The sequence below is a fragment of the Chiloscyllium punctatum genome, chromosome 26, assembly GCF_047496795.1.
Source record: "Chiloscyllium punctatum isolate Juve2018m chromosome 26, sChiPun1.3, whole genome shotgun sequence".
Lineage (NCBI taxonomy): Eukaryota > Metazoa > Chordata > Chondrichthyes > Orectolobiformes > Hemiscylliidae > Chiloscyllium > Chiloscyllium punctatum.
This window is the reverse complement of record NC_092764.1, coordinates 41,952,395-41,980,224: the sequence shown is the minus strand read 5'-3', so window position 1 is coordinate 41,980,224 and position 27,830 is coordinate 41,952,395. Positions and strand designations below refer to the sequence as shown.

Below are 27,830 nucleotides of genomic sequence, written 5' to 3'. Positions count from 1 at the left end.
ATGTGTAGGGAATGTGCTGCTAGAGGAAGTGGAGGCTGGTACAATTGCAACATTTAAAAGGCATTTGGATGGGTATATGAATAGGAAGGGTTTGGAGGGAGATGGGCTGGGTGCTGGTAGGTGGGACTAGATTAGGTTGGGATATCTGGTCGGCATAGATGGGTTGGACCGAAGGGTCTATTTCCATGCTGTACATCTCTATGGCTCTACAATTCTTAGCAGTCGTCTGGAATTCCCAAGATTCACAACTCTGAGTGGTATTCCATCTGCTCCTTTATTCTGAGACTCCAACCTCCAGTTACAGATTCTAAATTCAGAACAGTATCCTCTCAATATCTACAATATCCTGTCAGCCTCTACCTTATCAAAGCCCTATGAAATGTTATTTGAAATGTTAATGAGTTCACACTACATTCTTCTAAACTGAGGAGAGAAGAGTCAGTCTATTCCATCTTTACTAGTAGCTGTGACTTACTTTGTTGTAGTCCACTTACTTCTGCTGGCCATTGGGGCGCTATCACTGCTCCTGACTTTTGGGGTGCTGCCACTCCTCCTGGCCGTGGGGGCGCTATCAGTCGTTCTGGCTTTGTATGGTCCGCCCCTTGTCCTGGTTGCGACGCGCTCATACTCTTCCTAGCCTCTTGGGGGCAGTGTGCTGCCGCTCTCAGTCACTTCAGAGCAGTCGCCGCTCTTGTCGCCAGTCCGGCCAATTAAGGCAAACAAGCGGCAGAATTTGAATTGGGAGCCCGTTGTAACGGCCGGAGGAGAGGCGGGGATCGCGTTGCCATCAGCATCGGCCTCTCGGGGAGACAGGCTCGACACACGGGATGGTGGAGGCAGCAATAGTGCCAGCGCTGACGGATCCGATGCTGCCCGAGCTGGCGGTGCCCGGAGAAGGTGAGTCCGGGAGGAAGGAGCCCCACACCCGGGGCCGTCTGTCCCGGGAGGGGGAAGGAGCCCCACACCCGGGGCCGTCTGTCCCGGGAGGGGGTGGGAAGGAGCCCCACCCCCGGGCCGTCTGTCCCGGGAGGGGGGTGGGAAGGAGCCCCACCCCCGGGCCGTCTGTCCCGGGAGGGGGGTGGGAAGGAGCCCCACCCCCGGGCCGTCTGTCCCGGGACGGCGAAGGAGCCCCACACCCGGGCCGTCTGTCCCGGGAGGGGGGTGGGAAGGAGCCCCACCCCCGGGGCCGTCTGTCCCGGGAGGGGGGTGGGAAGGAGCCCCACCCCCGGGCCGTCTGTCCCGGGAGGGGGAAGGAGCCCCACCCCCGGGCCGTCTGTCCCGGGAGGGGGAAGGAGCCCCACCCCCGGGCCGTCTGTCCCGGGAGGGGGAAGGAGCCCCACCCCCGGGCCGTCTGTCCCGGGAGGGGGAAGGAGCCCCACCCCCGGGCCGTCTGTCCCGGGAGGGGAGGGGGAAGGAGCCCCACCCCCGGGGCCGTCTGTCCCGGGACGGGGTGGGAAGGAGCCCCACCCCCGGGCCGTCTGTCCCGGGAGGGGGAAGGAGCCCCACACCCGGGCCGTCTGTCCCGGGAGGGGGGTGGGAAGGAGCCCCACCCCCGGGGCCGTCTGTCCCGGGAGGGGGGTGGGAAGGAGCCCCACCCCCGGGCCGTCTGTCCCGGGAGGGGGAAGGAGCCCCACCCCCGGGCCGTCTGTCCCGGGAGGGGGAAGGAGCCCCACCCCCGGGCCGTCTGTCCCGGGAGGGGGAAGGAGCCCCACCCCCGGGCCGTCTGTCCCGGGAGGGGGAAGGAGCCCCACCCCCGGGCCGTCTGTCCCGGGAGGGGGAAGGAGCCCCACCCCCGGGCCGTCTGTCCCGGGAGGGGAGGGGGAAGGAGCCCCACCCCCGGGGCCGTCTGTCCCGGGAGGGGAGGGGGAAGGAGCCCCACCCCCGGGGCCGTCTGTCCCGGGACGGGGTGGGAAGGAGCCCCACCCCCGGGCCGTCTGTCCCGGGAGGGGGAAGGAGCCCCACACCCGGGCCGTCTGTCCCAGGAGGGGGAAGGAGCCCCATACCCGGGCCGTCTGTCCCGGGAGGGGGAAGGAGCCCCACCCCCGGGCCGTCTGTCCCGGGAGGGGGAAGGAGCCCCACCCCCGGGCCGTCTGTCCCGGGAGGGGGAAGGAGCCCCATACCCGGGCCGTCTGTCCCGGGAGGGGGAAGGAGCCCCACCCCCGGGGCCGTCTGTCCCGGGAGGGGAGGGGGAAGGAGCCCCCACACCCGGGCCGTCTGTCCCGGGAGGGGGAAGGAGCCCCATACCCGGGCCGTCTGTCCCGGGAGGGGGAAGGAGCCCCATACCCGGGCCGTCTGTCCCGGGAGGGGGTGGGAAGGAGCCCCACCCCCGGGCCGTCTGTCCCGGGAGGGGGTGGGAAGGAGCCCCACCCCCGGGGCCGTCTGTCCCGGGAGGGGGTGGGAAGGAGCCCCACCCCCGGGGCCGTCTGTCCCGGGAGGGGGAAGGAGCCCCACCCCCGGGCCGTCTGTCCCGGGAGGGGGTGGGAAGGAGCCCCATACCCGGGCCGTCTGCTCTGGGGGGGGGGTGGGAAGGAGCCCCACACCCGGGCCGTCTGTCCCGGGAGGGGGTGGGAAGGAGCCCCACCCCCGGGCCGTCTGTCCCGGGAGGGGGGTGGGAAGGAGCCCCACCCCCGGGGCCGTCTGTCCCGGGAGGGGGGTGGGAAGGAGCCCCACCCCCGGGCCGTCTGTCGCGGGAGGGGGTGGGAAGGAGCCCCATACCCAGCGGGGAAAGCTCAGCTACTGCTTTCTCCGTCCCTTGGTGTGAATTATCCTCAAAAATACTGAGGCTTCAGCCGCTCGGCATCTCTCACCCACCTCCCCATCAGAGATTAACGGTACTGTCCCCCACCCTGTATCAGTAATATTTATAATGTAATTTTAATCTCCTGAATAATAACTTGACATTCCCGGATACATTTGTGAACTTGACGGAATAATAATCTCTAATCGTGACCGTGAGCCTGGCAGTAGGAACTTTGGTGTGACATGATCTCTCTCCAGCACAGAAACCGACATCTTCATTGAACTCCATCAATCTGTAGGTCTGTGCATTTCCCCTGGCATCTACCTGGCTTCCTGATCAGAGCAACCTGGTGAAAACCCCGTTTGTTGAGAGTCAAAGTTATTTGCAACATTTTGCTCTGTGTGACACATCTCGTTATGGCCACTACAGTAATCAGTTTTCCATTTTCTTGTTGGATTTGATCCTGGAGGCTGCTGGTGTTATTGAAGGGAATGTATTTATCCCCATGCCTAAACATCCTAAGGAGCAATCTGCGTGGATTGACACTGTATTGACGTCTAAGCAGGGTTGGGTCCGGATATTTATAAAACCCTGTAGATTTCATGGTCATTAGCTGGTGCTAGCCTCTAAATTACTACATTTTTAAAATTCAGATTTATAACTTGTCTAGTAGAATTTGAACTGACAACAGCTCAATGGTAGATTCTGTAATCACAAGAAAACCATAACTATGTGCGTATAAGAGGTATAGTTAGTAAGTTGGCTGATGACACCAAAATTGGAGGTGTAGTGGACAGTGAAGAAGGTTACCTCAGATTACAATGGCATATTGATCTAATGGGCTGAAGTGGCAGATGGAGATTAATTTTAGATAAATACGAGGTGCTGCATTGTGGGAAAGCAAATCTTAGCTGGACTTATACACTTAATGGTAAGGTCCTTGGGTGTGTTGCTGAGCAAGAAGACCTTGGAATGCAGGTTCATAGATCCTTGAAAGTGGAGTCGCAGGTAGATAGGATAGTGAAGAAGTCATTTGGTATGCTTTCCTTTATTTGTCAGAGTACTGAGTACAGGAGTTGGGAGGTCATGTTGTGGCTGTTCAGGACATTGGTTAGTCCACTGTTGGAATATTGCGTACAGTTCTGGTCTCCTTCCTATCGGAAAGATATTGTGAAACTTGAAAGGGTTCAGACAAGATTTACAAGAATGTTGCCAGAGTTGAAGATTTGAGCTATAGGGAGAGGTTGAACAGGCGAGGGCTAATTTCCCTGGAGCATCGGCAGCTGAGGAGTGACCTGATAGAGGTTTATAAAATCATGAGGGGCATTGATAGGATAAATAGACAAAGTGTATTCCAGAACTAGAGGGCATAGGTTTAGGGTGAGAGGAGAAAGATATAAAGAGACGTAAGGAGCAACCTTTTCGCTCAGAGGGTATTATGAATTCGGAATGAGCTGCCAGAGGAAGTGGTGGAGGCTGGTACATTTGCAACATTTAAGAGGCATCTGGCTGGGTATATGAATAGGAAGGGTTTAGAGGGATGTGGGCTGGGTGCTGGCAGATAGGGCTAGGTTGAGTTGGATATCTGGTTGACATGGACGAGTTGGACCGAAGGGTCTGTTTCTGTGCTGTACATCTCTATGACTCTATATCCTCTGCAATAATAACTAAAGGAATACTAAATTTAAATTATATATAAAATTATAAATAATTGTGTATTTTGATTTTTTTTTCCCCCCAATTACATTATTCTATTCTTGCTAAAGCTGTCATTAACTGAAACTCAACAATTTCCTTCAATGTACATTATTGTTGTTCACAACCCTCATTGATCTATTAACCATGTAAGTATTGAGCATGGCCTCTCAAAAATTATGTGCTGTAGCACTCTACCAGCTGATCTTGCAGGGTTTAGTCTGTTGTTCTTCAACATTATTTCCCCATCTGATTTGTGGCAAGTTCTGTAGCTAAATAACATGAGAGCAATAACATTGTATCTAAAATTGTGATTAGCTTCTATTTTAACTGTCTAAGGAATTGTGCTTGACCACGAATGTTATTCATTTTATATCTAACTGTATTTCAAGATCAAGTGGAAATTAGAGGCAATCATGACAGTCCCAAAAAGGAAAATCTGTTGCTTCCAGGAACAACGAAGTTTCCAGAAGTTATTGAGACAACTCAGCTTACCTATTATGAGCGATACAGGGCCTACCAGGATTACATCTTGGGTTAGTTATTTTTTATAATGTTTCTAAATGACATTATGAATTTCTATATGTAGTATAGAATGCAAATGCGTTGTAACACAAGTTCAGATGTTGAAAATGAGAAATATAGATAATGCTGATGCACAACAATAATTAACTTTGGTAATGGCATAAGGGATTCAAGCCAGACTAGAGATGTAAAAATGATTTTTCACAAGCAATTTAATAACAGTACACAAGGGCTTCAAAGTGTTAACTGGTAAAAACAGGTAACGAGCTGGCAGGACTTTGGCACAGGCTTCATGTTGCAATCATTGCAAGAGCCAGTTTGGTGTAACAGGGAGGCTGCAGCAGTGAGGGCAGTAGCATACAAAACCAAAACAAAGAAAAAGATCCAGCATTGTGGAGGCATCCCATCATGACTGTGGCACTGAAGCAGAAAAATATGTTTGTGCTAAAAGGTCATTCCAGTGATCGACAAGAGATTGGTGTAAATTCTTGCACTCTGCCATGCATCAATGCATCAGGATGATCATCAAAGCACTTTTGAGAGGACTGCTTCCACACCAGTCCAGGCAGTCAAGCTGAGAGACCATTACTATATGCCTCTGGTTGTAGAGTGTGGGTGATTGTGTGCAGGTGATGCTCAAGGCTCCTTTCGAGCAGCAGGCTGCCTTTTTTTACATGAAGGCTTCTAACCTCTCAATTGTAATACAATGATCATTGTAAAAGGATCATTGTAAAATGTGTGCATGTTTCGTGGGAAGCAATCACTGCACCCACAATCATCAGCCTCAGATCCCCATAGCTTTTCTGGTCCCTGCAGGCCTTCCAGGATGGAAGCTGGGACATGGCTACTTACACAGATGTGGAACCACACATGGATGCTGAGGAAAGAGGGCCACTAGAATGAACATCAAATGGGCTTCTAAAGAAGTGATTTAGATGCTCTGATATTTGGTGGAACTTTTCAGAATGTTCCATTGCAAGTTTTACATATTGTGGTGGTCCTTTGTCCACTGTACAAAAGCTGCTGGAAAAGGGGCAAAGTGTTGAACAAAGAGGGTCTCATGGATTGCAGTTTCTCTATTGCGAGGTGCAGGACTCCAGGGACGCCAGTAATGTGAAATAAGATGTGTTTGAGGAGTTTGACTCTTGCAGTCTGGGTCTAAAATTTTACCTGTCTTCAGCCCAGTTATCATGGATGAAGCATTTAGTGCAATGATACTGTCTGTCACATCCTGCCTCTTTTGAGAGGACTTCATTTGAAGTACCAAATGCAGCAAGAATCGAAAGATGTTGTGTTTTCCTTTAAGTGCACAGTCAATGCAAGGTTTAACATTCAGAAGTTTTATTCACTTGTGCACTTCAGTTTGAGCTAATTGTTCTCTTTGAATTTTACTTAGTATACCCTATGTGCTTGCTGCTGACCTGAGGCTTCCAGACCAGGGGAGGCCTCCAGCTGTCCAAGACTTTGAGGGCCTTGTCTTAGTTAGGCATTTCTGCCTAGATTGTGGACCCTTCCCTATCATTGCAGCTGGTATAAACACTGGTGTCAGTGGCAGAGGGGCTGGAGCCACTGCCCACTCCAGGAGCAGCCAGAAAGTATTCCCAGAAAGCAGAGAAGCCAGTCTTTCTCCCTTGTAAGTTACATCTATAATACACATCCAGCATGAAAAATCATGTAAACACCAACCTCAAACTTGCATTCTCACTTCCACCTCGAGTTTCTTTACAAAGTGATGATATGCAAGTATCCACTCAATGTTCTACAGAATGTGGTTCTGTTCGCCGAGCTGGGAATTTGTCTTGCAAACGTTTCGTCCCCTGTCTAGGTGACATCCTCAGTGCTTGGGAGCCTCCTGTGAACTGACAACCGGAAGCAGCAGAGACAGGCCACTATAAATGCCGGAGGAAACAGCACAGAAGCGCTTCACAGGAGGCTCCCAAGCACTGAGGATGTCAACTAGACAGGACGAAACATTTGCAACACAAATTCCCAGCTCGGCGAACAGAACCACAACAACGAGCACCTGAGCTACAAATCTTCTCCCAAACTTTGAATGTGGTTCTCTGTGAAATATGGCTGCTGAATTCCTAATTCTTGTTAGCTATCCTGGCAGGCAGACAGACCCCATTAGATATGCTGACAACCTTTTGGGCGCCAGCAGCTGCTGCTGTGTCACCTAATGTTGCCACCACTATCTCTCTTCGTGCTTCTTTGTTCTGTGGTCAGTTCAGCCCCATCCCAGTACTGATTGTGTGTATAGGTATTGATTATTCACATGCAAAAAAGAAGATACACCTCCCTGTCAATGTGCTGTGATCTTTGGCTAGCTCCACCATTCAGCCCTTAATGTTCTGATATTTAATCAAATATTTTTGTCAGCCCTTCCAGAAAGAAATTGTACTGTTCGATCATTAGTTAACAAATATTCTGTAGAACAGCAAGACACCTATACTAATGGAAAGTGACTGCATAAGCTGCATTAGATTGTAAGGTAAAATTGATATTTGGGTGTTTAGTCCAAGAAAAAAAAAATCACAAAGCTTTTTCTTTTGCCTGCCTTGTTAGATTTCAGGAATTAACTTCAAAATTCTTATCCACTTCAGACACTTCAGTTGGGTGATCTCTATAATTATACAATATCCATAGAAATAATTTACCATGGCATTTATCATTTTATTCTCATTGCATATTTTTGTTTTGAACTCTTTGCAGGATATTATGTAAAATTCTTGATTGAGGTTCTATATTAAAGTAACTGAGGATTCGCTGTTCATGATTTTAACGAACAGGTGATACTAAACCATCAGAAGTGAAAGATTTCATTGCAGAATACTTGGAGAAGGTCCTCGAACCGTACGGATGGCAAGCACTCTGGTCCAATGATATGTTTGAGGTGCTTGTTGAGGTAAATATCTGTTAAATTAATGCATTTGGTGAATGCTAACTACTGCATTTTGCACTTCTGCTTGCAGTGCTGCACAAACACATTATAGCATGTGTTCTACAAGATCTATTGGGCTTCAACCCCTTGGTTATGCTGATGAGGTGAGATGTTTTGGATGTGCCTTGAGAAAAGTACAAATTTTTTTAGTGATTTCTCCAATTTCACTGATTCAGATCTTTGAGCCATTGTCAATTTTACATTTCATTCCTTGATACTTCTGCGTGATCTTTGTCATTTAAGCGTTCTTCAGGCACGAAAGAAACTTGTCTAAATTTTTCAAATCACTGGTTCACTATTTCCTCTCCTGAGACTCCATGGCTGGATTTCCAAATGCCAGTTGGGATGGGAATGAGTGCAGGCATAACTTGAATATTGTATTCCTAGAAGGTAGCAGAACACAATATAATTTTTAAAGGGGGGCGATTTCATGAAGAGAGGAGGTAGTGATGTATCCAGAACCTGAATACCTCCATTTAAGTGTTCTGAGTTCATTAATTAGCTTCTAAGGAGTAGCTTTGAAATTTCCTTTGGCATGCACAGGGGACACTCTCTTGGATAGGTCTGGATTCAGCTGGCATGCACACTGGGGAGCCATGAGGTCTCATACATAGGCTGGCCAATTCATTTAAAAGAAGGAATTCTTGTGCAATATTTTGCCACAGCTGCTTTGAGATATTTGTATTATCAATGGCAGCAGTAGAATCCTGAAAGGGATGCCAGCCTGCAGCAGGGATTGACAGGGTAAGTCCTGGTTAACAGATGAGTGGTAATTGTGGGAGTGGAAATTAGATCACTTAGTGTGGAAACAGGCCCTTCGGCCCAACAAGTCCACACTAACCTGCCGAAGCGCACCCACCCATACCCATTCCCCTACATCTAACACTACGAGCAATTTAGCGTGGCCAATTCACCTGACCTGCACATTTTTGGACTGTGGGAGGAAATCTGAGCACCTGGAGGAAACCCACGCAGACACGGGGAGAATGTGCAAACTCCACACAGTCAGTCGCCTGAGGCAGGAATTGAACCTGGGTCTCTGGCGCTGTGAGGTAGCAGTGCTGACCACTGTACCACCGTGCTGCCCATGTGCATGTTACCCTGTTACTAACTGGAGCAGCTTCAGCAGAGGGATTCTCCTGGTGAGGGTGGTGACAGAAGAAGTGTGTTCTGGATATCACTAATCTCTGCAAATGTCTCGATATATCTGAAAACTTGACGCTGTTTATAGCTGCCTGTATGCGTCAGTCCAGGACACCTCTTGCTGCAAGATCTTAATCAATGACAAGCCCAATTATAGTTGTCACTTGCCTTTTCAAAGAGCTCTTGCTTTCAGTGTTCTGCTTTTGGTTTACTCTTGGCTCTGTTGATTGGATAGGAGAACATTTTTTTTTTGGATGAACTGTTCAACCTCTTCGATTCCTGAAGAAGGACTCATGCTCGAAACATCGATTCTTCCGCTCCTTGGATGCTGCCTGACCTGCTGCACTTTTCCAACAGCACTTTTCAGCTCTGTTGATTGGATCACGAAGGCATTTAGGGCCTTTTCTGAGTAGAAGGAAGAAAAAGCAACAAGGCCAAAATTGATTAGCCACAACAGTGCATTCTTGATCTTAGTTGCTTCGTTCAGGACAGAAGGGCAGAGACCAATGTTGCTATTTGTGCTGTGGATTTAGTGCAAGCAGAGGCTTTGGATTTTCCGAACACATTTGCTTGGATCAGCGAGGTTTGTGAAGTCTGCTGTCGTTTTTGAGAAGATTTTGTTGAAGTAGGTAACAAGAAGATAAATGTGTATGCTTAATCCACTTGACCAGCAACAGTCACAATTAAATGTGGAAGTTCTTATCTTTTGAAGTTTGAAACACTGAAGGAAAGGAAATTCAGCTGAGGTGAAGAACGGTGTGGACTTGTTGGGCCGAAGGGCCTGTTTCCATACTGTAGGGAATCCAATTTAAAAAAAACTAATCGATATCATGTTATGGAACCTGAAGAGGATCATACAGTAGTTCAATCACAAATGAACACAAGTGAAGCTTCAGAGATTTCTAAACAATCAGGTAACCACAATATTCAAGAAGCCTTGGACTGTGGAGTTAGAAATTGATCTTGACTGAGGCCACATAGTTTCAACAGATTCATAAACATTCAAGCTTCAGGAAGTTGTACTTCAGTAGTACTCTACTTCTATTAGTAGAAATTAGCTGTATAGAACGCATCCTTATAATAGTGTTAAGAACTTCAAGATGAACTTGATGCATTCACAGGAAACTTCAAACCTAAAACAGCTAATCAAGAGGTAATTAAACAGTGATCTATTTCGTAATGATATCAGAACACATGGAGATGGGAGCTGAATCTTGATTTTATTTGTCATTGTCACGTAATTAAGTATGGTGAAAGGTTTGTTTTGTGCAATGCACATATCATAACCTACAAAGGTCATAGGGTGATTGTATTCCTCACCTTGTTCAAAGTTATAACTGCAAAGAAGGTGCACAAAAATCAAGGACAACTGGAGATTTGAGAGATCCATTCAGGAATCTAATAAGTGGGGAAGAAGCTGTTCTTGAACCTGTTGGTACATGTGTTTAAGCTTTTGTATGCTCTGCCTTACAGAAGAGGTTGGAAGAGATTGTAGCCAGGGTGGGAGCAGCTTTTGTTGGCTGCCTTTCTGAGAAATTGAAGTGTCGATGGAGTCAATGAATGGAAGGTTGGCTTACGTGGTGCTCTGGGCTGTGCTCACCACTTTGAGTAGTTTCTTGTGGTCCTGGGCAGAGCAGTTGCCGTACTAAGCCATGGTGCATCTATAAAAGTTGGTGGGCATGCTAAATGTCCTTAGCTCCTGAGGAAGAAGAGGCAGCATTGTGCCTTCTTGGCTGTTGCATCAATGTTAGTGGACCAGGACAGATTGTTGATGATCATCACTCCTAGGAACTTGATGCTCTTGACTATCTTCACCTCAGCACCATTGATGTAGCTAGGCGCATGCCCTCCTCTTTTCTTCACTTCTTAACTTCTTAACTTTGCTGCCATTGAGGGAGAGAATGTTAACTTTACACCATGCTACCAAACACACTCTCTCTTTCCTGTATTCTGTCTCATCTATAGTGTTCCAGAGATGTCTTCTCTTACATTTCTTGCACATGGTTATGCTCAATGAAGAGTTATTGATGTTTACCAACATGAATGTGTACAGCTTTCTATCACCAACATGAACATAATTGGACATTACTATCCACAAAACTTTACTTTGCATGCTTAAAAGATGCAATATTTACTTTTGTATGCGATCCTTCCCCACCTAGTCCCTAAACAATGTTTTCAGATGAAACAACAATTGCTTTGTATTTCCTTCAGTTTTAGTATACATGTGGTTTCCTTGATATTAGTGAAGGCAAACACAGCTTGGTGACCACTTTGTGCAATCATTCAGACCACGATGATGACCCTGAGTTTCTAGCTGCTTGTTGTTCTCATTCTCAGCCCAACTTTGTCCTTTGCCTCCTACTTATGAACAATGGAGCTCAACGTAAGTTAGAGGAACTGTATCTCGCTTCCATTGGACACTTCATGATATGATATTAAGTCTAGAAACGTATTCAGCAATTTCAGATCCCTTTTTCTCAGATGTCTCTTTGACATCCTATGAAACACTGAAAATGTCACCTAGACAAGGGACAAAATGCTACAAATCAACTTCCCAGCTTTGTGAACGTACCCACAACTATGATCTGTACTTTTTGCAACCTTCTGCCTAAGTTCGTAGAAATGCAGGTAGCCATTTTAAATTTGGCAGATTGTGTGTTTCCATTGTAAAATCTGCCTAGTTTTATCCCCTTGAAGCTGCAGTTACAAGAAAGTGATTTGCATTTATGTTTTATCAAGTGTACTGCCATTCCCGACACCTTCTAAGGTACAAAAATAGAAAAATAAAGTAATGAGTTAAAGTAGAAAAATAAAGAAATAGTTAGCGCAGATTAGATGTTAATATTGACCCTCAGCTTGGGGAATTGTGCACGGAGGCTGTCAAATTCCCAGCCAATACATCTATTCTTCTCTATGTGGAAACGATCTTTGAAGTATTGTATTCACTGGATGACTGCTTGAAAGGACATGACAATTGCCTAGGAATCATAGGGCAAGTTTTACATTGAGCTCCTATAAAGGACATACTCACCAATTGATTCCATATTGAAAAAGCATTTTTTATATGCTGTCCATACTTTTCTGTTTAATTCAGCTGATTTGCAGCAGGTATAGTTCCATCTCAGGATTTTTGCCCGTGTAAAATATATCCTTTGTCTTGTCTTGCTTGTCTGTCACCCACTAAGTGCATTGGTTTTATACCCAAGAGCGATTAAATTCATAAATTAATTTTATGTAACATAGTCCTCCTATCTTTTTTGACTAAAATTAGCCATTTGCATTAATTAAGAACTTGTGTAGAAATTCACATTCAATCAATTTTTTTTTCAGACATCTTGTATGCAAAGCTGCTGATGTTTAAAATAATTTGGTTAAATTCATATTAAGCTTATAAAAACAAAATACTTTTAATTACTATGGTCTCCTGGATGAGATTATCTATTCTACCTCAATGTGTCCCTATCACAAAAAGTAGTCTCCTACTCCATCAGTATAAATATCCCCCCCCCTTTAACAGCTACCAATACTCAGCCTATCATTTTGTTCTGGCAGCAGTCATCTTAAGCAAAATTGCTTGAGATACTTGAGTTTTGCCGCAAGTATGTTTCTAAAAGGCAACACAATTCTGTGTTAATTAAACTGAAAATGAGGTCATACATTGAGTTTGTTGTATTTTTGAAAAGTGAATTATTTATAATTTCAGGTGACTGATGTGGAGACTTCAAGCCACAAGGCTGTGGTAAAGTTAAGCGAGCCATTCCTTTATGAGTCTGAAACATATCCTCTTGATGCAGAAGCAATGGAAAGTTTTCTTGAGGCAAAAAAGCACTTGGTGCCATTGCAAGAACTATACGTGGTGAACGATGAGTCAGGAGAGTTTGACCAAACTGCTCTTGCCATTGAACATCTTCGGTAATAAATTTGATAATAGACTGTTTTTGACCTTTCCTAAAAATCAGGAAAGAATTCAGCCCATTGAATATGTTTTAAAACTTTCTTTTAGTTTGTGTTGTTACTACTAAACTGTTAGACATAAGCTGTAGTTTTTTGACCTGGAACACAGGCACGATTTTAATTTTGTTTGAGTATTAGTTCAGCTATGAAGCATGGTTCTTTAAGGATGCAGGAAGCAAAAATCAAGCAGCAGGATGAAAACCTGGTGCTTTAGCAGAGACAGGGTTGAAACTGAGAAAGTGGACAGATAAGCATGCCGGTATGATTTTATCCTTTCCTTGTGGCATTCTAAATCAATGGGATATTTTAGCATCCTGTGGCAGTGATACTAGTATTTATCTACATTAAATCAAGCAGATTTCATATCATTCATTTTAAAAAAAAAACCTTTTAGTTAACAAAATAAATGATTGGATTCAGAGGCTCATATAAACACACTTTCAACAAGTTTTCTATAAATAGAAAAATAATTTTTCAAGGCTATTGAAGTATTCTGCAGTAGTTATAAGACCATAAGACATAGGAGTGGAAGTAAGGCCATTCGGCCCATCGAGTCCACTCCGCCATTCAATCATGGCTGATGCGCATTTCAGCTCCACTTACCAGCATTCTCCCCGTAGCCCTTAATTCCTCTAGACAACAAGAACCTATCAATCTCGGCCTTGAAGACATTTAGCGTCCCGGCTTCCACTGCACTCCGTGGCAATGAATTCCACAGGCCCACCACTCTCTGGCTGAAGAAATGTCTCCGCATTTCTGTTCTGAAATGACCCCCTCTAATTCTAAGGCTGTGTCCACGGGTCCTAGTCTCCTCGCCTAACAGAAACAATTTCCTAGCATCCACCTTTTCCAAGCCATGTATTATTTTGTACGTCTCTATTAGATCTCCCCTTAATCTTCTAAACTCCAACGAATACAATCCCAGTATCCTCAGCCGTTCCTCATATGCTAGACCTGTCATTCCAGGGATCATCCGTGTGAATCTCTGCTGGACACGTTCCAGTGCCAGTATGTCCTTCCTGAGGTGTGGGGACCAAAACTGGACACAGTACTCCAAATGGGGCCTAACCAGAGCTTTATAAAGTCTTAGTAGTACATCTCTGCTTTTATATTCCAACCCTCTTGAGATAAGAGACAACATTGCATTCGCTTTCTTAATCACAGACTCAACCTGCATGTTTACCTTTAGACAATCCTCGACTAGCACTCCCAGATCCCTTTGTGCTTTGGCTTTATTAATTTTCTCACCATTTAGAAAGTAGTCCATGCTTTTATTCTTTTTGCCAAAGTGCAAGACCTCGCACTTGCTCACGTTAAATTCCATCAGCCATTTCCTGGACCACTCTCCCAACCTGTCTAGATCCTTCTGTAGCCTCCCCACTTCCTCAGTACTACCTGCCTGTCCACCTAACTTCGTATCATCGGCAAACTTCGCTAGAATGCCCCCGGTTCCCTCATCCAAATCATTAATATATAATGCGAACAGCTGTGGCCCCAGCACCGAACCCTGCGGGACACCGCTCGTCACCGGCTGCCATTCTGAAAAAGAACCTTTTATCCCAACTCTCTGCCTTCTGTTAGACAGCCAATCCTCAATCCATCCCAGCAGCTCACCTCGAACACCATGGGCCCTCACCTTGCTCAGCAGCCTCCCGTGTGGCACCTTATCAAAGGCCTTTTGAAAGTCCAGATAGACCACATCCACTGGGTTTCCCTGGTCTAACCTACTTGTTACCTCTTCAAAAAATTCCAACAGGTTTGTCAGGCATGACCTCCCTTTACTAAATCCATGTTGACTTGTTCTAATCAGACTCTGCTCTTCCAAGAATTTAGAAACCTCATCCTTAATGATGGATTCTAGAATTTTACCAACAACCGAGGTTAAGCTGATTGGCCTATAATTTTCCATCTTTTGCCTTGATCCTTTCTTGAACAAGGGGGTTACTACAGCCATCTTCCAATCATCCGGGACCTTTCCTGACTCCAGTGACTCTTGAAAGATCTCAACCAATGCCTCTGCTATTTCCTCAGCCACCTCTCTCAGAACTCTAGGGTGTATCCCATCGGGGCCAGGAGATTTATCAATTTTAAGACTTTTTAACTTTTCTAGCACTATCTCTTTCGTAATGGCAACCATACTCAACTCAGCCCCGTGACACCCTTTAATTTTTGGGATATTACTCATGTCTTCCACTGTGAAAACTGACGCAAAGTACTTGTTAAGTTCTCCTGCTATTTTCTTATCTCCCATCACTAGGCTCCCTGCATCAGTTTGAAGTGGCCCAATGTCTACTTTTGCCTGTTGTTTGTTTCTTATGTACTGAAAGAACCTTTTACTATTATTTCTAATATTACTGGCTAGCCTACCTTCATATTTGATCCTCTCATTTCTTATTACACTCTTTGTTATCCTCTGTTTGCTTTTCTTTCCTTCCCAATCTTCTGATTTCCCACTGTTCTTAGCCACTTTATAGGATCTCTCTTTTTCTTTAATACATTTCCTGACTTCCTTTGTCAGCCAAGGTTGTCTAATCCCTCCCCGGTTAATCTTTCTTTTCTTGGGAATGAACCTCTGTACAGTATCCTCAATTATACCTACAAACTCCTGCCATTTTTGCTCTACTGTCTTCCCGGTTAGCCTCTGCTTCCAGTCTATTTTAGTCAGTTCCTCTCTCATGCCTTCATAATTACCTTTATTCAACTGTAACACCATTACATCAGATTTTGCCTTCTCCCTTTCAAACTCCAGACTGAACTCTACCATATTATGGTCGCTACTTCCTAAGGGTTCCCTTACTTTAAGATCTTTTATAGAGTCTGGTTCATTGCAAAGCACTAGGTCCAGAATAGCCTGCTCACTTGTGGGCTCCATGACAAGCTGTTCCAAAAAGCCATCCTGTAAGCATTCCATGAATTCCCTTTCTTTAGATCCACTAGCAACATTATTTACCCAGTCCACCTGCATATTGAAGTCTCCCATGATCAATGTAACCTTGCCTTTCTGACATGCCTTCTCTATTTCCCGGTACATGTTGCGTCCCTGGTCCTGACCACTGTTAGGAGGTCTGTACACAACTCCAATTATGGTTTTTTTGCCTTTGTGGTTCCTCAATTCCACCCACACAGACTCCACATCATCCGACGCTATGTTATTCAATACCATAGATTTAATTTTGTTCTTAACTAACAAGGCAACCCCACCCCCTCTGCCCACCTCTCTGTCTTTTCGATAAGTTGAAAAACCATGGAGGTTTAACTGCCAGTCCTGACCCCCCTGTAACCAAGTCTCTGTTATGAAGCTAGTATACTATTTAAAAATCCAACTAAACCTCATTCCACAAGGGTTTGGGTTGCATTCTAGTAAGCACACTGCATCAACAATGCATCCTCTGGAAAAGTGTAGAATCACAAGTAGAACCTCTACATTTCCACTTTATTCAACTTATGTGCGAACTCCAGAAAATGCAATAAATTCCAATAGGGGGTACTGACCGGTTTGTTGCTTTATCAGTCTACTGCCTAGTCCCAGTATTCAGGCCAAAACGTAAATCTGATCATTTATGCTGCAAATGGTCTTTATTGCATTGGTGCCCTGTAAAAATTGAAGTTTCTATTCAGTTCTACATTGCAGAAGTAGTAACTTAAAGATGTGGAACATTATTGATTATGTCATTTACTTTACAAAATTGCATTGAGTGGATGAAGCTTCTTAATGCATTTTCCAAGTTCTCAACTCTATTTTAAACCCTGCATTTATTTAGCTAATCGATTTGTAGCTTTCATTTTACAATGGATTTTATTTGCTTTTTGATATGTTAGAAACGATCGATCAATTCAAAGCAAGTGCACCATTTTTTCTGTTAAAAGTTGTTCAAAGCAGAAGTGTCACGACTGAAGAAAACTTAGTCATAAAGCTTTTTCCTAGAACCTCTCCTAACCTCCTTTACCCAATAATTAGTTGAGTCTTTGAATGACTTTACAGGCTGCTGTAAATGATAAATTGTATGTTTTTAGTACTTCTCTGATACAAATGAATTCATTTGTATGTTTTACTATTTATTGCTATTGGTTACAGTTAGTATAAATTGCTTGACATTCATGTTTTGTAGATTTTTCTTTCTTCACATTTGGAGACGATGGGATGAAGATGATGAAGATGATTTTGATTATTTTGTCAGATGTTGTGAACCAAGATTAAAACTGTTAGTATGATTTGCCAAGTCATGTTGAACATTTTCAGAATATTTAGAATTCATTCAGAATTTCTAGAGTTAATATAATTTTTCATTACTCGGGTGATGAATTTAGTAGTGTTTCCTAGAAATGCAGTGACACTTCTGTAAGGCCTGCCACTGATTTAGCAGAAATCATAAGCTTACTGTGTTTAAATATGTAAATCTCTGCATGTTCAATAACTTCCCTTCTGCCTGATATCAACATGTCAGAATATTATGTTGTCAGAAAATAGCCTTATGAACTTTTAAAATCCCAGCTGTAGTGGTCAGTTAAAAGCATGGAGCAAATTTTAAAGACACAGTTGACATAAACATTCTGTAGAAATTCCATGCATAACTTATTTAAAGTTATATAATGAGATGAAGTGTATAAATGTTTAAGACCAAAAAATGCTGAAAATAGTCAGCAAGTCATGAACCTGAAATGTTAACTTGGTTTCTCTCTCGGTAGACTGTGCCTGATCTGCTGAGTATTTCCAGCATCATTTAATTTCAGATCTCTAAAGTCCACAGTACTTTGCTTTTGCATTTTTAAAATATTAGTGATAGGCTGCGTTCCCATTAATTTTGGTGTCATCTGCATAACTGCCGTGCACAAATCATCAGAACTGCAACTTAGAGTGAATGTTGCTGATAGCCCTTGTCTGCTTCATGTTTCAAATCTTATTCAATTTTAATTAAATTGCAACTGTCAATGGAATTAGACGCTCCAGAGAATGGTCACCAAATGAATTTTATAACTGAATTCAATCATTTATGAAATCCTCCTCAACTTTTAGCCTAATTCTCATCCTGCCCAAGGCTGGCTGTAATCATTTATGAGCACTGAAAGTAAAGTGAAATAATGAGATAGCAGTAGTTGATTCATGACACCAGATGGTGCTCTAAGCAAACTGAAATTTGATCTTGGCTTAACAAGAGTATTAAAATTGGTTTAAATGTGAATTGAACTGGAGAATTTATCGACGATTGGATTGCGATAATGTTCTAGAATGCAAAATTGTTTCTGGATGCAGATTTGTTCGCTGAGTTGGAAGGTTTGTTTTCAGACATTTCGTCACCATACTAGATAACATCATCAATGAGCCTCCGGATGAAGCCCTGGTGGTATGGCCCGCTTTCTATTTGTGTTTAGGTTTCCTTGGGTAGGTGATGTTATTTCCTGTTCTTTTTCTCAGGGGATGGTAGATAGGGTCGAACTCGACGTGTTTGTTGATAAGAGTTCCAGTTGGAATGCCATGCTTCTAGGATTTCACGCGTGTACCTCTGTTTGGCTTGTCCTAGGATGGATGCGCTGTCCCAGCCGAAATGGTGTACTTATATACAGATGAGGAAGGACACCACTTTGACTGGGACAGCGCATCCATCCTCAGATAAGCCAAACAGAGACGCACGAGAATTCCAAGAAGCATGGCATTCCAACTGGAACTCTTGTCAACAAACACATCGAGTTAGACCCCATCTACCACCACCTGAGAAAAAGAATAGGAAATTACATCTCCTACCCAAGGAAATCTAAACATATAAATAGAAAGTGGGCCGTACCACCAGTGCTTCATCCGGAGGCTCACAGATGATGTTACCCCGTATGGTGATGAAACGTCTGAAAATGAACCTTCTAGCTCACCGAGCAAACTTATATCTAGAACCTCAACCTGAGCTACAAATCTTCTCTCAACTTGCTAAAAATAGTTTCTCATTCTCTAATAATTCTTCCCCCTCTGTTGAAAGCTTTTATTCCTTGTTGGGGTGTATATCTCTGGTGTTCTCTTAATACTTTGCCCTTTTTTTAATGTGTTAAAGCTGTGATATATTGACAGGCAATTTGCCTGTGGAGGGACAAGGTGGACAAGTTTCATCCTGTCATTGGCCAGTATTCAATAGCAGTTCCTGGGTAGCAGTTTGGTTATAGCTCCTGTATATATGACCCCTTTCCATAGTGGTTCTGAGGTTAACCATTATGCTCCCCTAACTGCTCTAACAAAAGTTGGCTAACTGAATGGACTGAAGATTGGATTTTTAAAAATTTATTTATATGGATTATGGAATGTGATTTATTTTTTAAGCAGTGCTGTGGAAATTGACACCTGAATGTAGATTTTGACCAATGAACATAGATAGAACCCTTCATCAAATTAAGAAGTGTTGGAATCCTATTTTAATTTTCACTTAACTAATTAGGTTTCAGACATTACACCAGAATTGGGACTGAATGAATTCATATCCTGAAATATTTTCATGCTGTCAAAATCATCCATAATTGCCATAAACAAATTTGGAATATGAGTTCAACAGTACCTTATAAATTGTATAAAGGGGAGTGCAACTGTGCTGGTTATGAAATTAACAATACGCTTTTATTGGAGAAAGCATCCAATTTTGTTTTTAAATTCAGGTACTATGATATTCTTGAAGATCGTGTTCCTGCTGATCTTGTTGCTGAATATAACCGGCTGTTAACCCAGTGTGAGGAGACTTATAACGAATTTGTAAAAGTGAGAGAGAATATATCTATTAGTGATTCAGCGGCAGAATCTGAACTGAATAATGTTTCCATGGTGGAAGGAGTTAAACTTTGTGAACAATTGGAGAAGCTTAAATATAAACTTCGAATAATGGAGGCCCCACTTTATAGGTAATTGATACTTGGTTTCACTTCTGTTTACAAACAATGCCTGCACCTTTCCTGTTACATATTAAAATTAATGGAAGATTATATTTGTTATAAATCAGCTATTTACTTTCTTTTTAACCACAATTCAATACTTTTATAGCAAAGGGCTAGTTTTTGCAGCCATTAAGTGAAGCAGCAGGGCATGCCACAACCTGTAAGAAAGTTTGCTGACAAAGATATAGCACTGTCTGGTGCAGTCTTTCCCTTTCCAGATGATGGTTTAAATCTGATGCCAAATACATTGGAGCTCTAGGTTTACAGTAAGCAAGCAATCATTTGAAATATTCTCAGACGGCAAATCTGGAATTTTAAAAACATTTCATCCTTAATTTAAATTGTTGTACAAAATAAATGATTGGATTTAGAAGCTAAAATGCCCGTGTAAACTTTAAAAGAATTAATAAAAATACATAGAAATGTTATTCCTCGTGGAGAAATTTGATTTTCCGCCAGTATAAACTTAACGATTTTTATTTGCAAGGGTATTGAGTGGTCATTTTGAAGTTAGTATACAGTTAATACCCCAGTTGTAGTTCATTTAAACAAGGTGTAACTTTTTCAAATGATTTTATAGTTAGACTGTGTCAAAGTGAAATTTTTCATGTTGATTGCTGAGAGATTCCAGACCTCAAATGCAGAGTTTCTTATCGTGATGATACACTCTCCACTTTATGAATGACTGCTGCTCCAGTAACTCGCATGAAGTTAAAAAGCAGCTCACTTGATTGGCACCCATCCAATACCATAAACATTTCTTTCCACCACCCTTGTTACACTTTGGCAGTATTTACAAATGCATTGTAGCAACATCCCAAGGCTGCTTCCGTAGCATTTTTCAAAACTGTGACCTCTACCATTTAGAAGAGTGGCACCAGATGCAAAAAAAAACCACCTACAAGTTTCCTTCTAAGCATGTCATTCTGACTTTTAAACATTTTGTTGTTCCTATACGTTCCCCCTCTCCGATAGTACTGAGTGTACCTATACCACATGGATAGTAATAGTTTGAGAAGCTAACTCAGCAACTCAAGGGTATTAGAAATGATTAGTTACATCCACAGCCGTGGATAAACCAAAACAAAATCTGGATGTCCGTGCGTGTGCGGTTTCCTGAAATTCAGTTTTTCTGCATTCATGATGGCAAGGCTGATAGTTTCACCACTTAACGTCATGAGATTTAGACTTTTCCTTTGGATATATCTGGTACCATGTGGATTTGTTTAAATAGAACAGGTATATAGACATGTATTCTGTAGAGGGTGTGGCTTAAAACATAAGTCTGAAGTGATTTTCGATTTCAATACTTTAAAATGCATGGAGCATCTATTTTGCTCTGAGTCATTCAAGGTTAGCATTCATTGCCCATCTTTTAATTGCCCATGAGAAAGTGGTAAATTGCCTTTTTGAACTGATCAATGAGAACCTCCATATTCAGTGATGGCAATGAATTTGAACATCAAGCAAAAATGATCAGATTCTTTCTTGTTGGAGATGGGTATTTGTGTAGCATGCTATCACTTCTTACTACTTACTTCCTACTGACTGAATTTTGTCTGCATTGTGTTGCACGTGAGCACGAATTGCTTCATTGTTTGAGGAGCTGTGATTAGAACTGAACACTAACAGTAGACATCTCTATTTGAGAATATAATAGGGGAAAGTGTCATTGCAACAGCTGAAGTTCGTTGGGATTAAAATATTACCTGATGGATCTCCTATGTTGATGTCCTGGACTGAGATGATTTACGATTGGGAGAAATTTGATTAAATTTATTTTAAAACTCTGAAACTCTAATCCTAACTATGAACATCAATAACTTTAAAAACATTTATTTTTAGGTATGTGCTATGTCAGGATGGCTGTGGATTCCCAGCAAAGCAGGCTAAAGGACTTCGTCCTTCAGGTGAAAATGTTATTCATGTAGTTTCAAATTCTATGACCATCACTCTGCTACAATCTCTGCTGAGGGAGAAACTAAACCCAGACTGTGTTACTCAGGAACATGTGCTCAAGGTAATGATTCTTAAGACATCAACGTATGAAATATTAGTTAACTAAAGCCATTACTTTGTGTTAAGAACTGAATCAGAACTATAGTAATGAGGATTGTAGAGTGGACCAATTTGTGATCCTTTTGCAAAATGTTTTGGCATGATGAAAAATTAGTTGTTGTATTCACAGACTTAATTCCTTTAGATGTGCAGTGGCTTGTTACTGCGTATGATGCTTGTGTTGAGTAATCACAATGCTTGTTCAGTGAGGGCTAACCTTTGCTAGGGCAGGGTGATCCTCCCCTTTTTTTTAAACAAAGTATTGCACTCCCTGGATCAACTGAAACCCTAGAATGAGTTGATTGGATTTGTGTTTTAACATGTGCAAAAGGGTATTTCTGATAATGTGTCCTACAATGGAATGTCAACTAGATTTTGAGCTTTGTGTAATTGGTGTAATTGAATTCAACCTGCAAACTTCTGGTTAGTGCTCCAAAAGGAGCTAATCTGATTGAGATTTGTGGTGGCTATTCTCTAGTTTTCATTTAAGCTTTTGCGATATAAAATTTGTTAATGTGGCATCATATCAAGTCAGTTTAAGATGTAGGAAACCTTCGTGTTAACTGGCACTGTTTCTAAACTTGAACCTGACAATTATTTTCCAGGAAATATGCAGTTAACTCTTTGCATGAAATATTCGACAAGCTTTCAATGAAGGTTCCTTTGATCATTAATTGGAATTATATACTTCAGGGGACATGTGCAAATTAGACTTGGAATGGTTAACATTGAAATGAAGTAGTGTATAATTATGGTCCTTTTTTCAAATCGAGTCCGAAGATTTTCTTCTACAAGAAGTTATTTTACATGAAATGTTTATCTTTAAAGTAGGAGCAAATGTTTTATTTAGCTACTTTTTATTTTAGTTTCACAGTGATCCACTTCTAGCAGTAAATGCCTGCTTTGAAGGAGATGTTGTTGTTATCTGTCCTGGCCATTACTATGTGAATGGCTACTTCAGCATTGCTGATTCCATTCAAGTTGAAGGTAGGTACTTAAGGGCAAAATGTATATTTTACATCATTTATGCCTGCTTTCTTATCTGTAAACCTGGTGAAGGGTGATCTATCAATGCAAGGCTCCATTTACCAACTATTTTTAATCTCGTGGTACATATTTATAAACAACTTTATGAATTATTCATTTCTTTGCTCATCTAATGAAAATTCAGGATGCTATAGAATAGAGTTCTGAAGATGCAAAAGAATTGTAATATATCGTACTTCGTTAAATCTCTTGCCAACTGTCTGATAGTAATTCATTTGAAATGCTCAAGTTTGTATTTTTGCTAGTTTCATTCAACAACCACAATCAAATATGAGTAATATTGAGAGGGTAGAAGTTAGAGACAGAAGCACTGTTTATTGCTGGCCGAAGTTAGAAGAAGCAGAGCAATGCATTTGGAACCAACATGCACGTGACTGTACAATGAGATGGAGTCTTATTTAACATAATCAAACCATGAGGGAAAAGCAAAGCATAAATCCTTTCAGTTGGATTTTGAAAATTGAAATAAAGAGCAGAACTTTGGAAAGAAAAAATGTGAGAGCTCCTGTCTGAACTTATGATTGGGAATGGCACATGTTGGGCAACTGAAGAGAGTTAATTATGGTTTTTCTGTTGGGTTATGAAGTTTAGGGATCTGCTGGAAACTCTATTCTGGTATTTAACATTCCTTAACTTTCCATACAGGCGCGCACTCTTACATTTGTATTTTTCGTGAGTGTTAGTCATAAACTTAAGTATGAAGAAATTATGTGTATAGAATTTTGATTAGACTACATTTTGTGGTCAGTTCTGGGCTCCATGTTGTTTTTAAAAAAAATTTAGGGGCAAGGTTGGATATGAAGAGGATGTTCAGCACGGTTGCCGAGAGAAAAGGAGCAAAGTGACTTAGAGTTTTGAAATATTAGATTTAAGGAATATTGTGATCTGCAGAGGATTTGGACTTCCACCACTTTGTTACTGTAGAAATCTAAATCATTTCGTGCATTGCCTGGTAGAGACTGTTAATATCCTACAAGTCTGCAGCTTATTGTCCACAAAATCATTACATGCTTTCTTCCTCTGACTAGGGTATGGGCTTCCTGATGACATTGTGCTGGAAAAGGAAGGTAAAGGAGATGCCTTTGTTGCTTGCACTGCCAGTTGTTTAAAAATATCCAATTTGAAATTTATTCAGCATGGTGCTACAGAGGGTATTCTATGTAAGTACAACATAATTGTCTGCTACACTGGCAAAGATACAGAAACCTGTGAGCATGAGTTTTTAAAATCTTTAAATTCCTATGCTTTTATAAATTTTGATCAATTATTGTTAGAAACCACTTTACTACAATTCTGCTTAGTTATACATTGTTTATTTGTCATGCCGCCTTGTACTTTATTATAAATGCCTCTGTTGTTCTCATGCCTTCAGTACCTCGCCACACACCAGGTTGATAGAGGGCAAGTATTTTCTTTTGTACACAAACTCATCTCAATGGTGCTTTAAATGTGCATTACCTCCATAGTATATAAATAAGTGCTAGACAGTGAGTATATGTGGTGATCACTGTTATTTATCCATCCTGTCCACACATTTCAGAAGGTCAGTTATGCAGTAGCAATAAAGAATACAGCTAGTATGAACTGAACAGGCATCTTCTGTCCAATCTGAAGCAAGATTCAGCTGCAATCTGGGAATAAAGGAGATTGAATTAAGGCTCTTGTACTGCAGTGATTGTGTCCATCTCTCTGGGCCAGAAGATCCAGGTTCAAGTCACAGAATGTACAAGCACATTAATTAAAAAATACTTTTTAAGAAAAAAACACTTGAGGGGTGGGTAAGTTGGGAATCCTTGTAAGTCTGTGCTTGCACTTTGCCAAGCTGGCCATTGGTAGGTCGAGTTGCAGGCTGTTAGTGTTTGCAAGACCCAACTGCCTACCCCTCTTCTGTAGTTAAATCTGTAAGTGTGTCCCTGGAGATGGGAATATTTGGTGCCCATAGGCATTCTTAAGGCCTTCCACAATGTTTGGCATCCAAGGATTTGAAGTGCATTAACTCTTCCCAAGATATCACTTCAATTTTAATTTTAGTTTTTCTTTAAAATTTTGGTCAGTTACAGTGCTGTTTCAAGGGACTATCACTAATCAATTTTATTCAATTGGATAATCTAGTTATAAACTCCAGTTTCTTTGTAGAAAGGCATTTGATAAAATTGCGTGATTAAGTTAGGAGCTGTGTGCTGGTGATGTTTCATTTGAAGTAAACATAAGACAGAGTCAACCTTTACTCAATTATCCTACAGGCTATCTGAAATCCACTGCTCATCAATGTCCAATTAATTGAAACAAGACCTGGACTCCAGTCCCTAGCAATAGAAGCCGATGCGCCACTTGCCTCCTTAATTGCTTGCTGTGCCAGTATCCTAACTTTGATATACTTGTACAGGGAACAAAGTTACAATGAACATCTATAATTAAAAGTTTTGCAACTTCAAAAAAATATTCTTTTCTATTATTGGAAAGCAAATAATTCCTGCATATGCTATCTACCTTGTTGCAGACTCATTTAACTTGTTCATATATGGCCAGTCTTTGGAGAGTTAAGAGATTATTATTGCAAAATTCCTGATAGCTGATCTGCCCTTATACTCATTGTATTTGTTGCCAATATCCACATCCCTAATGTTGTTGATTAGGGATTCTGCAATGGTAATGCAATCTGCGATAATTAGACATTTTTTTGTTTTGGAGGTGGCAATGTCCCTGGCATAGTTAAACATTTGTCCTTCTTCAATATTGCCAATTCTTTAAAGAAAAATTACTAACATTTGAGCTTATGACTCAAACACATAAAAACAATCCGTTTCTATTATTGAAAAGCATTACATTTTGCCTGAATTAAATTCAGATTTTAAAACTCAAACTTTTTCATATAAACCATACCAGAGAGTTTTCATTATTGATTTACTGTTTATTGGTTTGCAAAGCAGTACAATGTCCACTGTGGTTCAATTCCCCTCACTGCCTGAGGTTACCATGACGGATTCTCCTTCTCAATTTCTCCCTTCACCTGATGTATGGTTGCCCTCTGGTTAAATCACCAGTAATCTTTTTCTCTCTCATTAGAGAGCAACCCTATGGTCTGGTAAGGTGACACAATGTAAATGCTTTTTATTCATAGTATTAACAATTTCCTCTTTAATTTTTAAGTATCCAAATATAGTGAGAGAGACTCAAAACAAAGTTTTTAGTGTGCTCAGTAATTTGGGCATTGATTAATGGTTTTGCATGGAGTGATACTCGAGCAACTTTGTGCTTGAGAGCTGACACAAAAGTATCCTTGGTGACCACTTATCCTGGGTGATTATAGCACTTGAGAACCAAAGCTCTATCGACCACCAATACATGAACAGTTTGTATGGTTATATTGTTGTTTATAGACTCATGCCAATTATTATTGTTCATACATAATATTGCAATAAATTGCTGTACTGATAATTGCCTTCTTAGAAAATAAATTCAGCATGCATTAGTAGACAATTACAAGTATCTTATGTCTTTTATCCCTAAGATCTTTGTTTTTTTTTGAAGCATCTGAGATATCAATCTGTATATATGGACATATTCGTGAGAATTCATTTGTGCTATGTTCTGAAGTATTGACGTCAAGGTTAGATGTGCAGAGGTGATTTTCAGGTATATGTATAGTGTTGAGAGTTGATTACCATTTCCATCTGAGCTGCCCATGTGTTCAGATAAAACCTACATATTAGATGAAAATAAATAATTTGCAGAGTTATAGGTAAAATGCTGGGTTATGAGATGAGAGCAGACAGCTTTTATCAAAGAGCCAGCAGAGGCATGATATTCTTTCTGTATTGTAAGGTTCTATTATTCTACAGGATGACTTTTTTTTTCCTGACCAACACATCAAAAATTAACATTTCCTTTGGGTGTTTCAGGTTATCGCATTTCTGCATTTAGACTTAAATTAAGTCTATAACGTTAAGTTTTGAAAATTAAATATTGGAAGATCATCTGTCTTGTTTTTGTACAATCTTTGCTGTATGCTTAGGATCTAAATTTTTACACTGACAAGTTATGAATTTTTTTTCATTAGTCTAATTTGTTTTATAAGCAAACTAACTTCAAACAGTCACTGCTGTCTAATCAATTATTTGTTCCTTTATTTAGCCAATGGAATAAAGTGGGAAAACATGTTCCATTCTTTTGATTACATTTTTAAAAACCCTTTTAGGTATTCGTAAGGGTCAGGCTATTCTGGAGAATTGTGTATTCCAGTGTGACACTACAGGAGTTGTATTGAGAACCACAGCAAAATTACACATGAAAAATTGTGACCTGTATGGAGCAAAGGTATAGTTTAATGCCACATCTTCAGAACTACAAAAATACTGGAATGGGATGATAATTTCTTGACTTTTAATTTTATGGAATTTTTTTTTGAGAAATGACATGCCAGAATGTCTAATTTAAGCATGATGGAAGAAAACAATTTTGCTCTGAATTTGAGCTGAATCCATCAGTTTCCATAACAACCTAGTTTAAATTATGTGGGAATACCACGTCTTTTAGTTAATTGATCAGGATATATACTTATTGTGCTTTTCCAAGAATTGTCTGCTTTTCCATTTTAGCATACTTAGTTACGCTGTTGCACAAACGGGACATGATCTAAGAAGGTGTAGTCAACTTGCTGTGGCTAGTAAGATATATCCAAATGTGTTGTAGATAGATTTTCTTCCTTCCCTGTCGTTTGCATCATCAAATAATATAACTGTGAACTTTCCATTGGCTGATATCAGAGCTGATGAATGCTAAGGAATAATATTGCCTGTTTTTTTTTGGTATTAAAGTTAT

General features: G+C 41.6%; 1 protein-coding gene across 4 annotated transcripts in view; it reads left to right on the top strand.

The window, feature by feature from the left end:
- Window positions 1-683: 683 nt before the first annotated feature.
- The window catches only part of shcbp1 (SHC SH2-domain binding protein 1), a 40,855-nt gene continuing 13,708 nt past the window's right edge, over window positions 684-27,830 (top strand). The window contains exons 1-10 of one of the 4 annotated variants that reach the window (XM_072596218.1): window positions 685-897; window positions 4,828-4,971; window positions 7,750-7,865; window positions 12,751-12,959; window positions 17,111-17,203; window positions 19,632-19,871; window positions 21,750-21,924; window positions 22,829-22,949; window positions 24,038-24,169; window positions 27,208-27,326. In XM_072596218.1, coding sequence (XP_072452319.1) covers window positions 828-897; window positions 4,828-4,971; window positions 7,750-7,865; window positions 12,751-12,959; window positions 17,111-17,203; window positions 19,632-19,871; window positions 21,750-21,924; window positions 22,829-22,949; window positions 24,038-24,169; window positions 27,208-27,326 — 1,419 coding nt within the window. In that variant the 5' untranslated portion in view covers window positions 685-827. Of the gene's footprint in view, window positions 898-4,827; window positions 4,972-7,749; window positions 7,866-7,932; window positions 8,006-12,750; window positions 12,960-17,110; window positions 17,204-19,631; window positions 19,872-21,749; window positions 21,925-22,828; window positions 22,950-24,037; window positions 24,170-27,207; window positions 27,327-27,830 lie in introns of those variants that run through there. The other 3 variants (XM_072596217.1, XM_072596219.1, XM_072596220.1) reach the window with 3 other exon arrangements.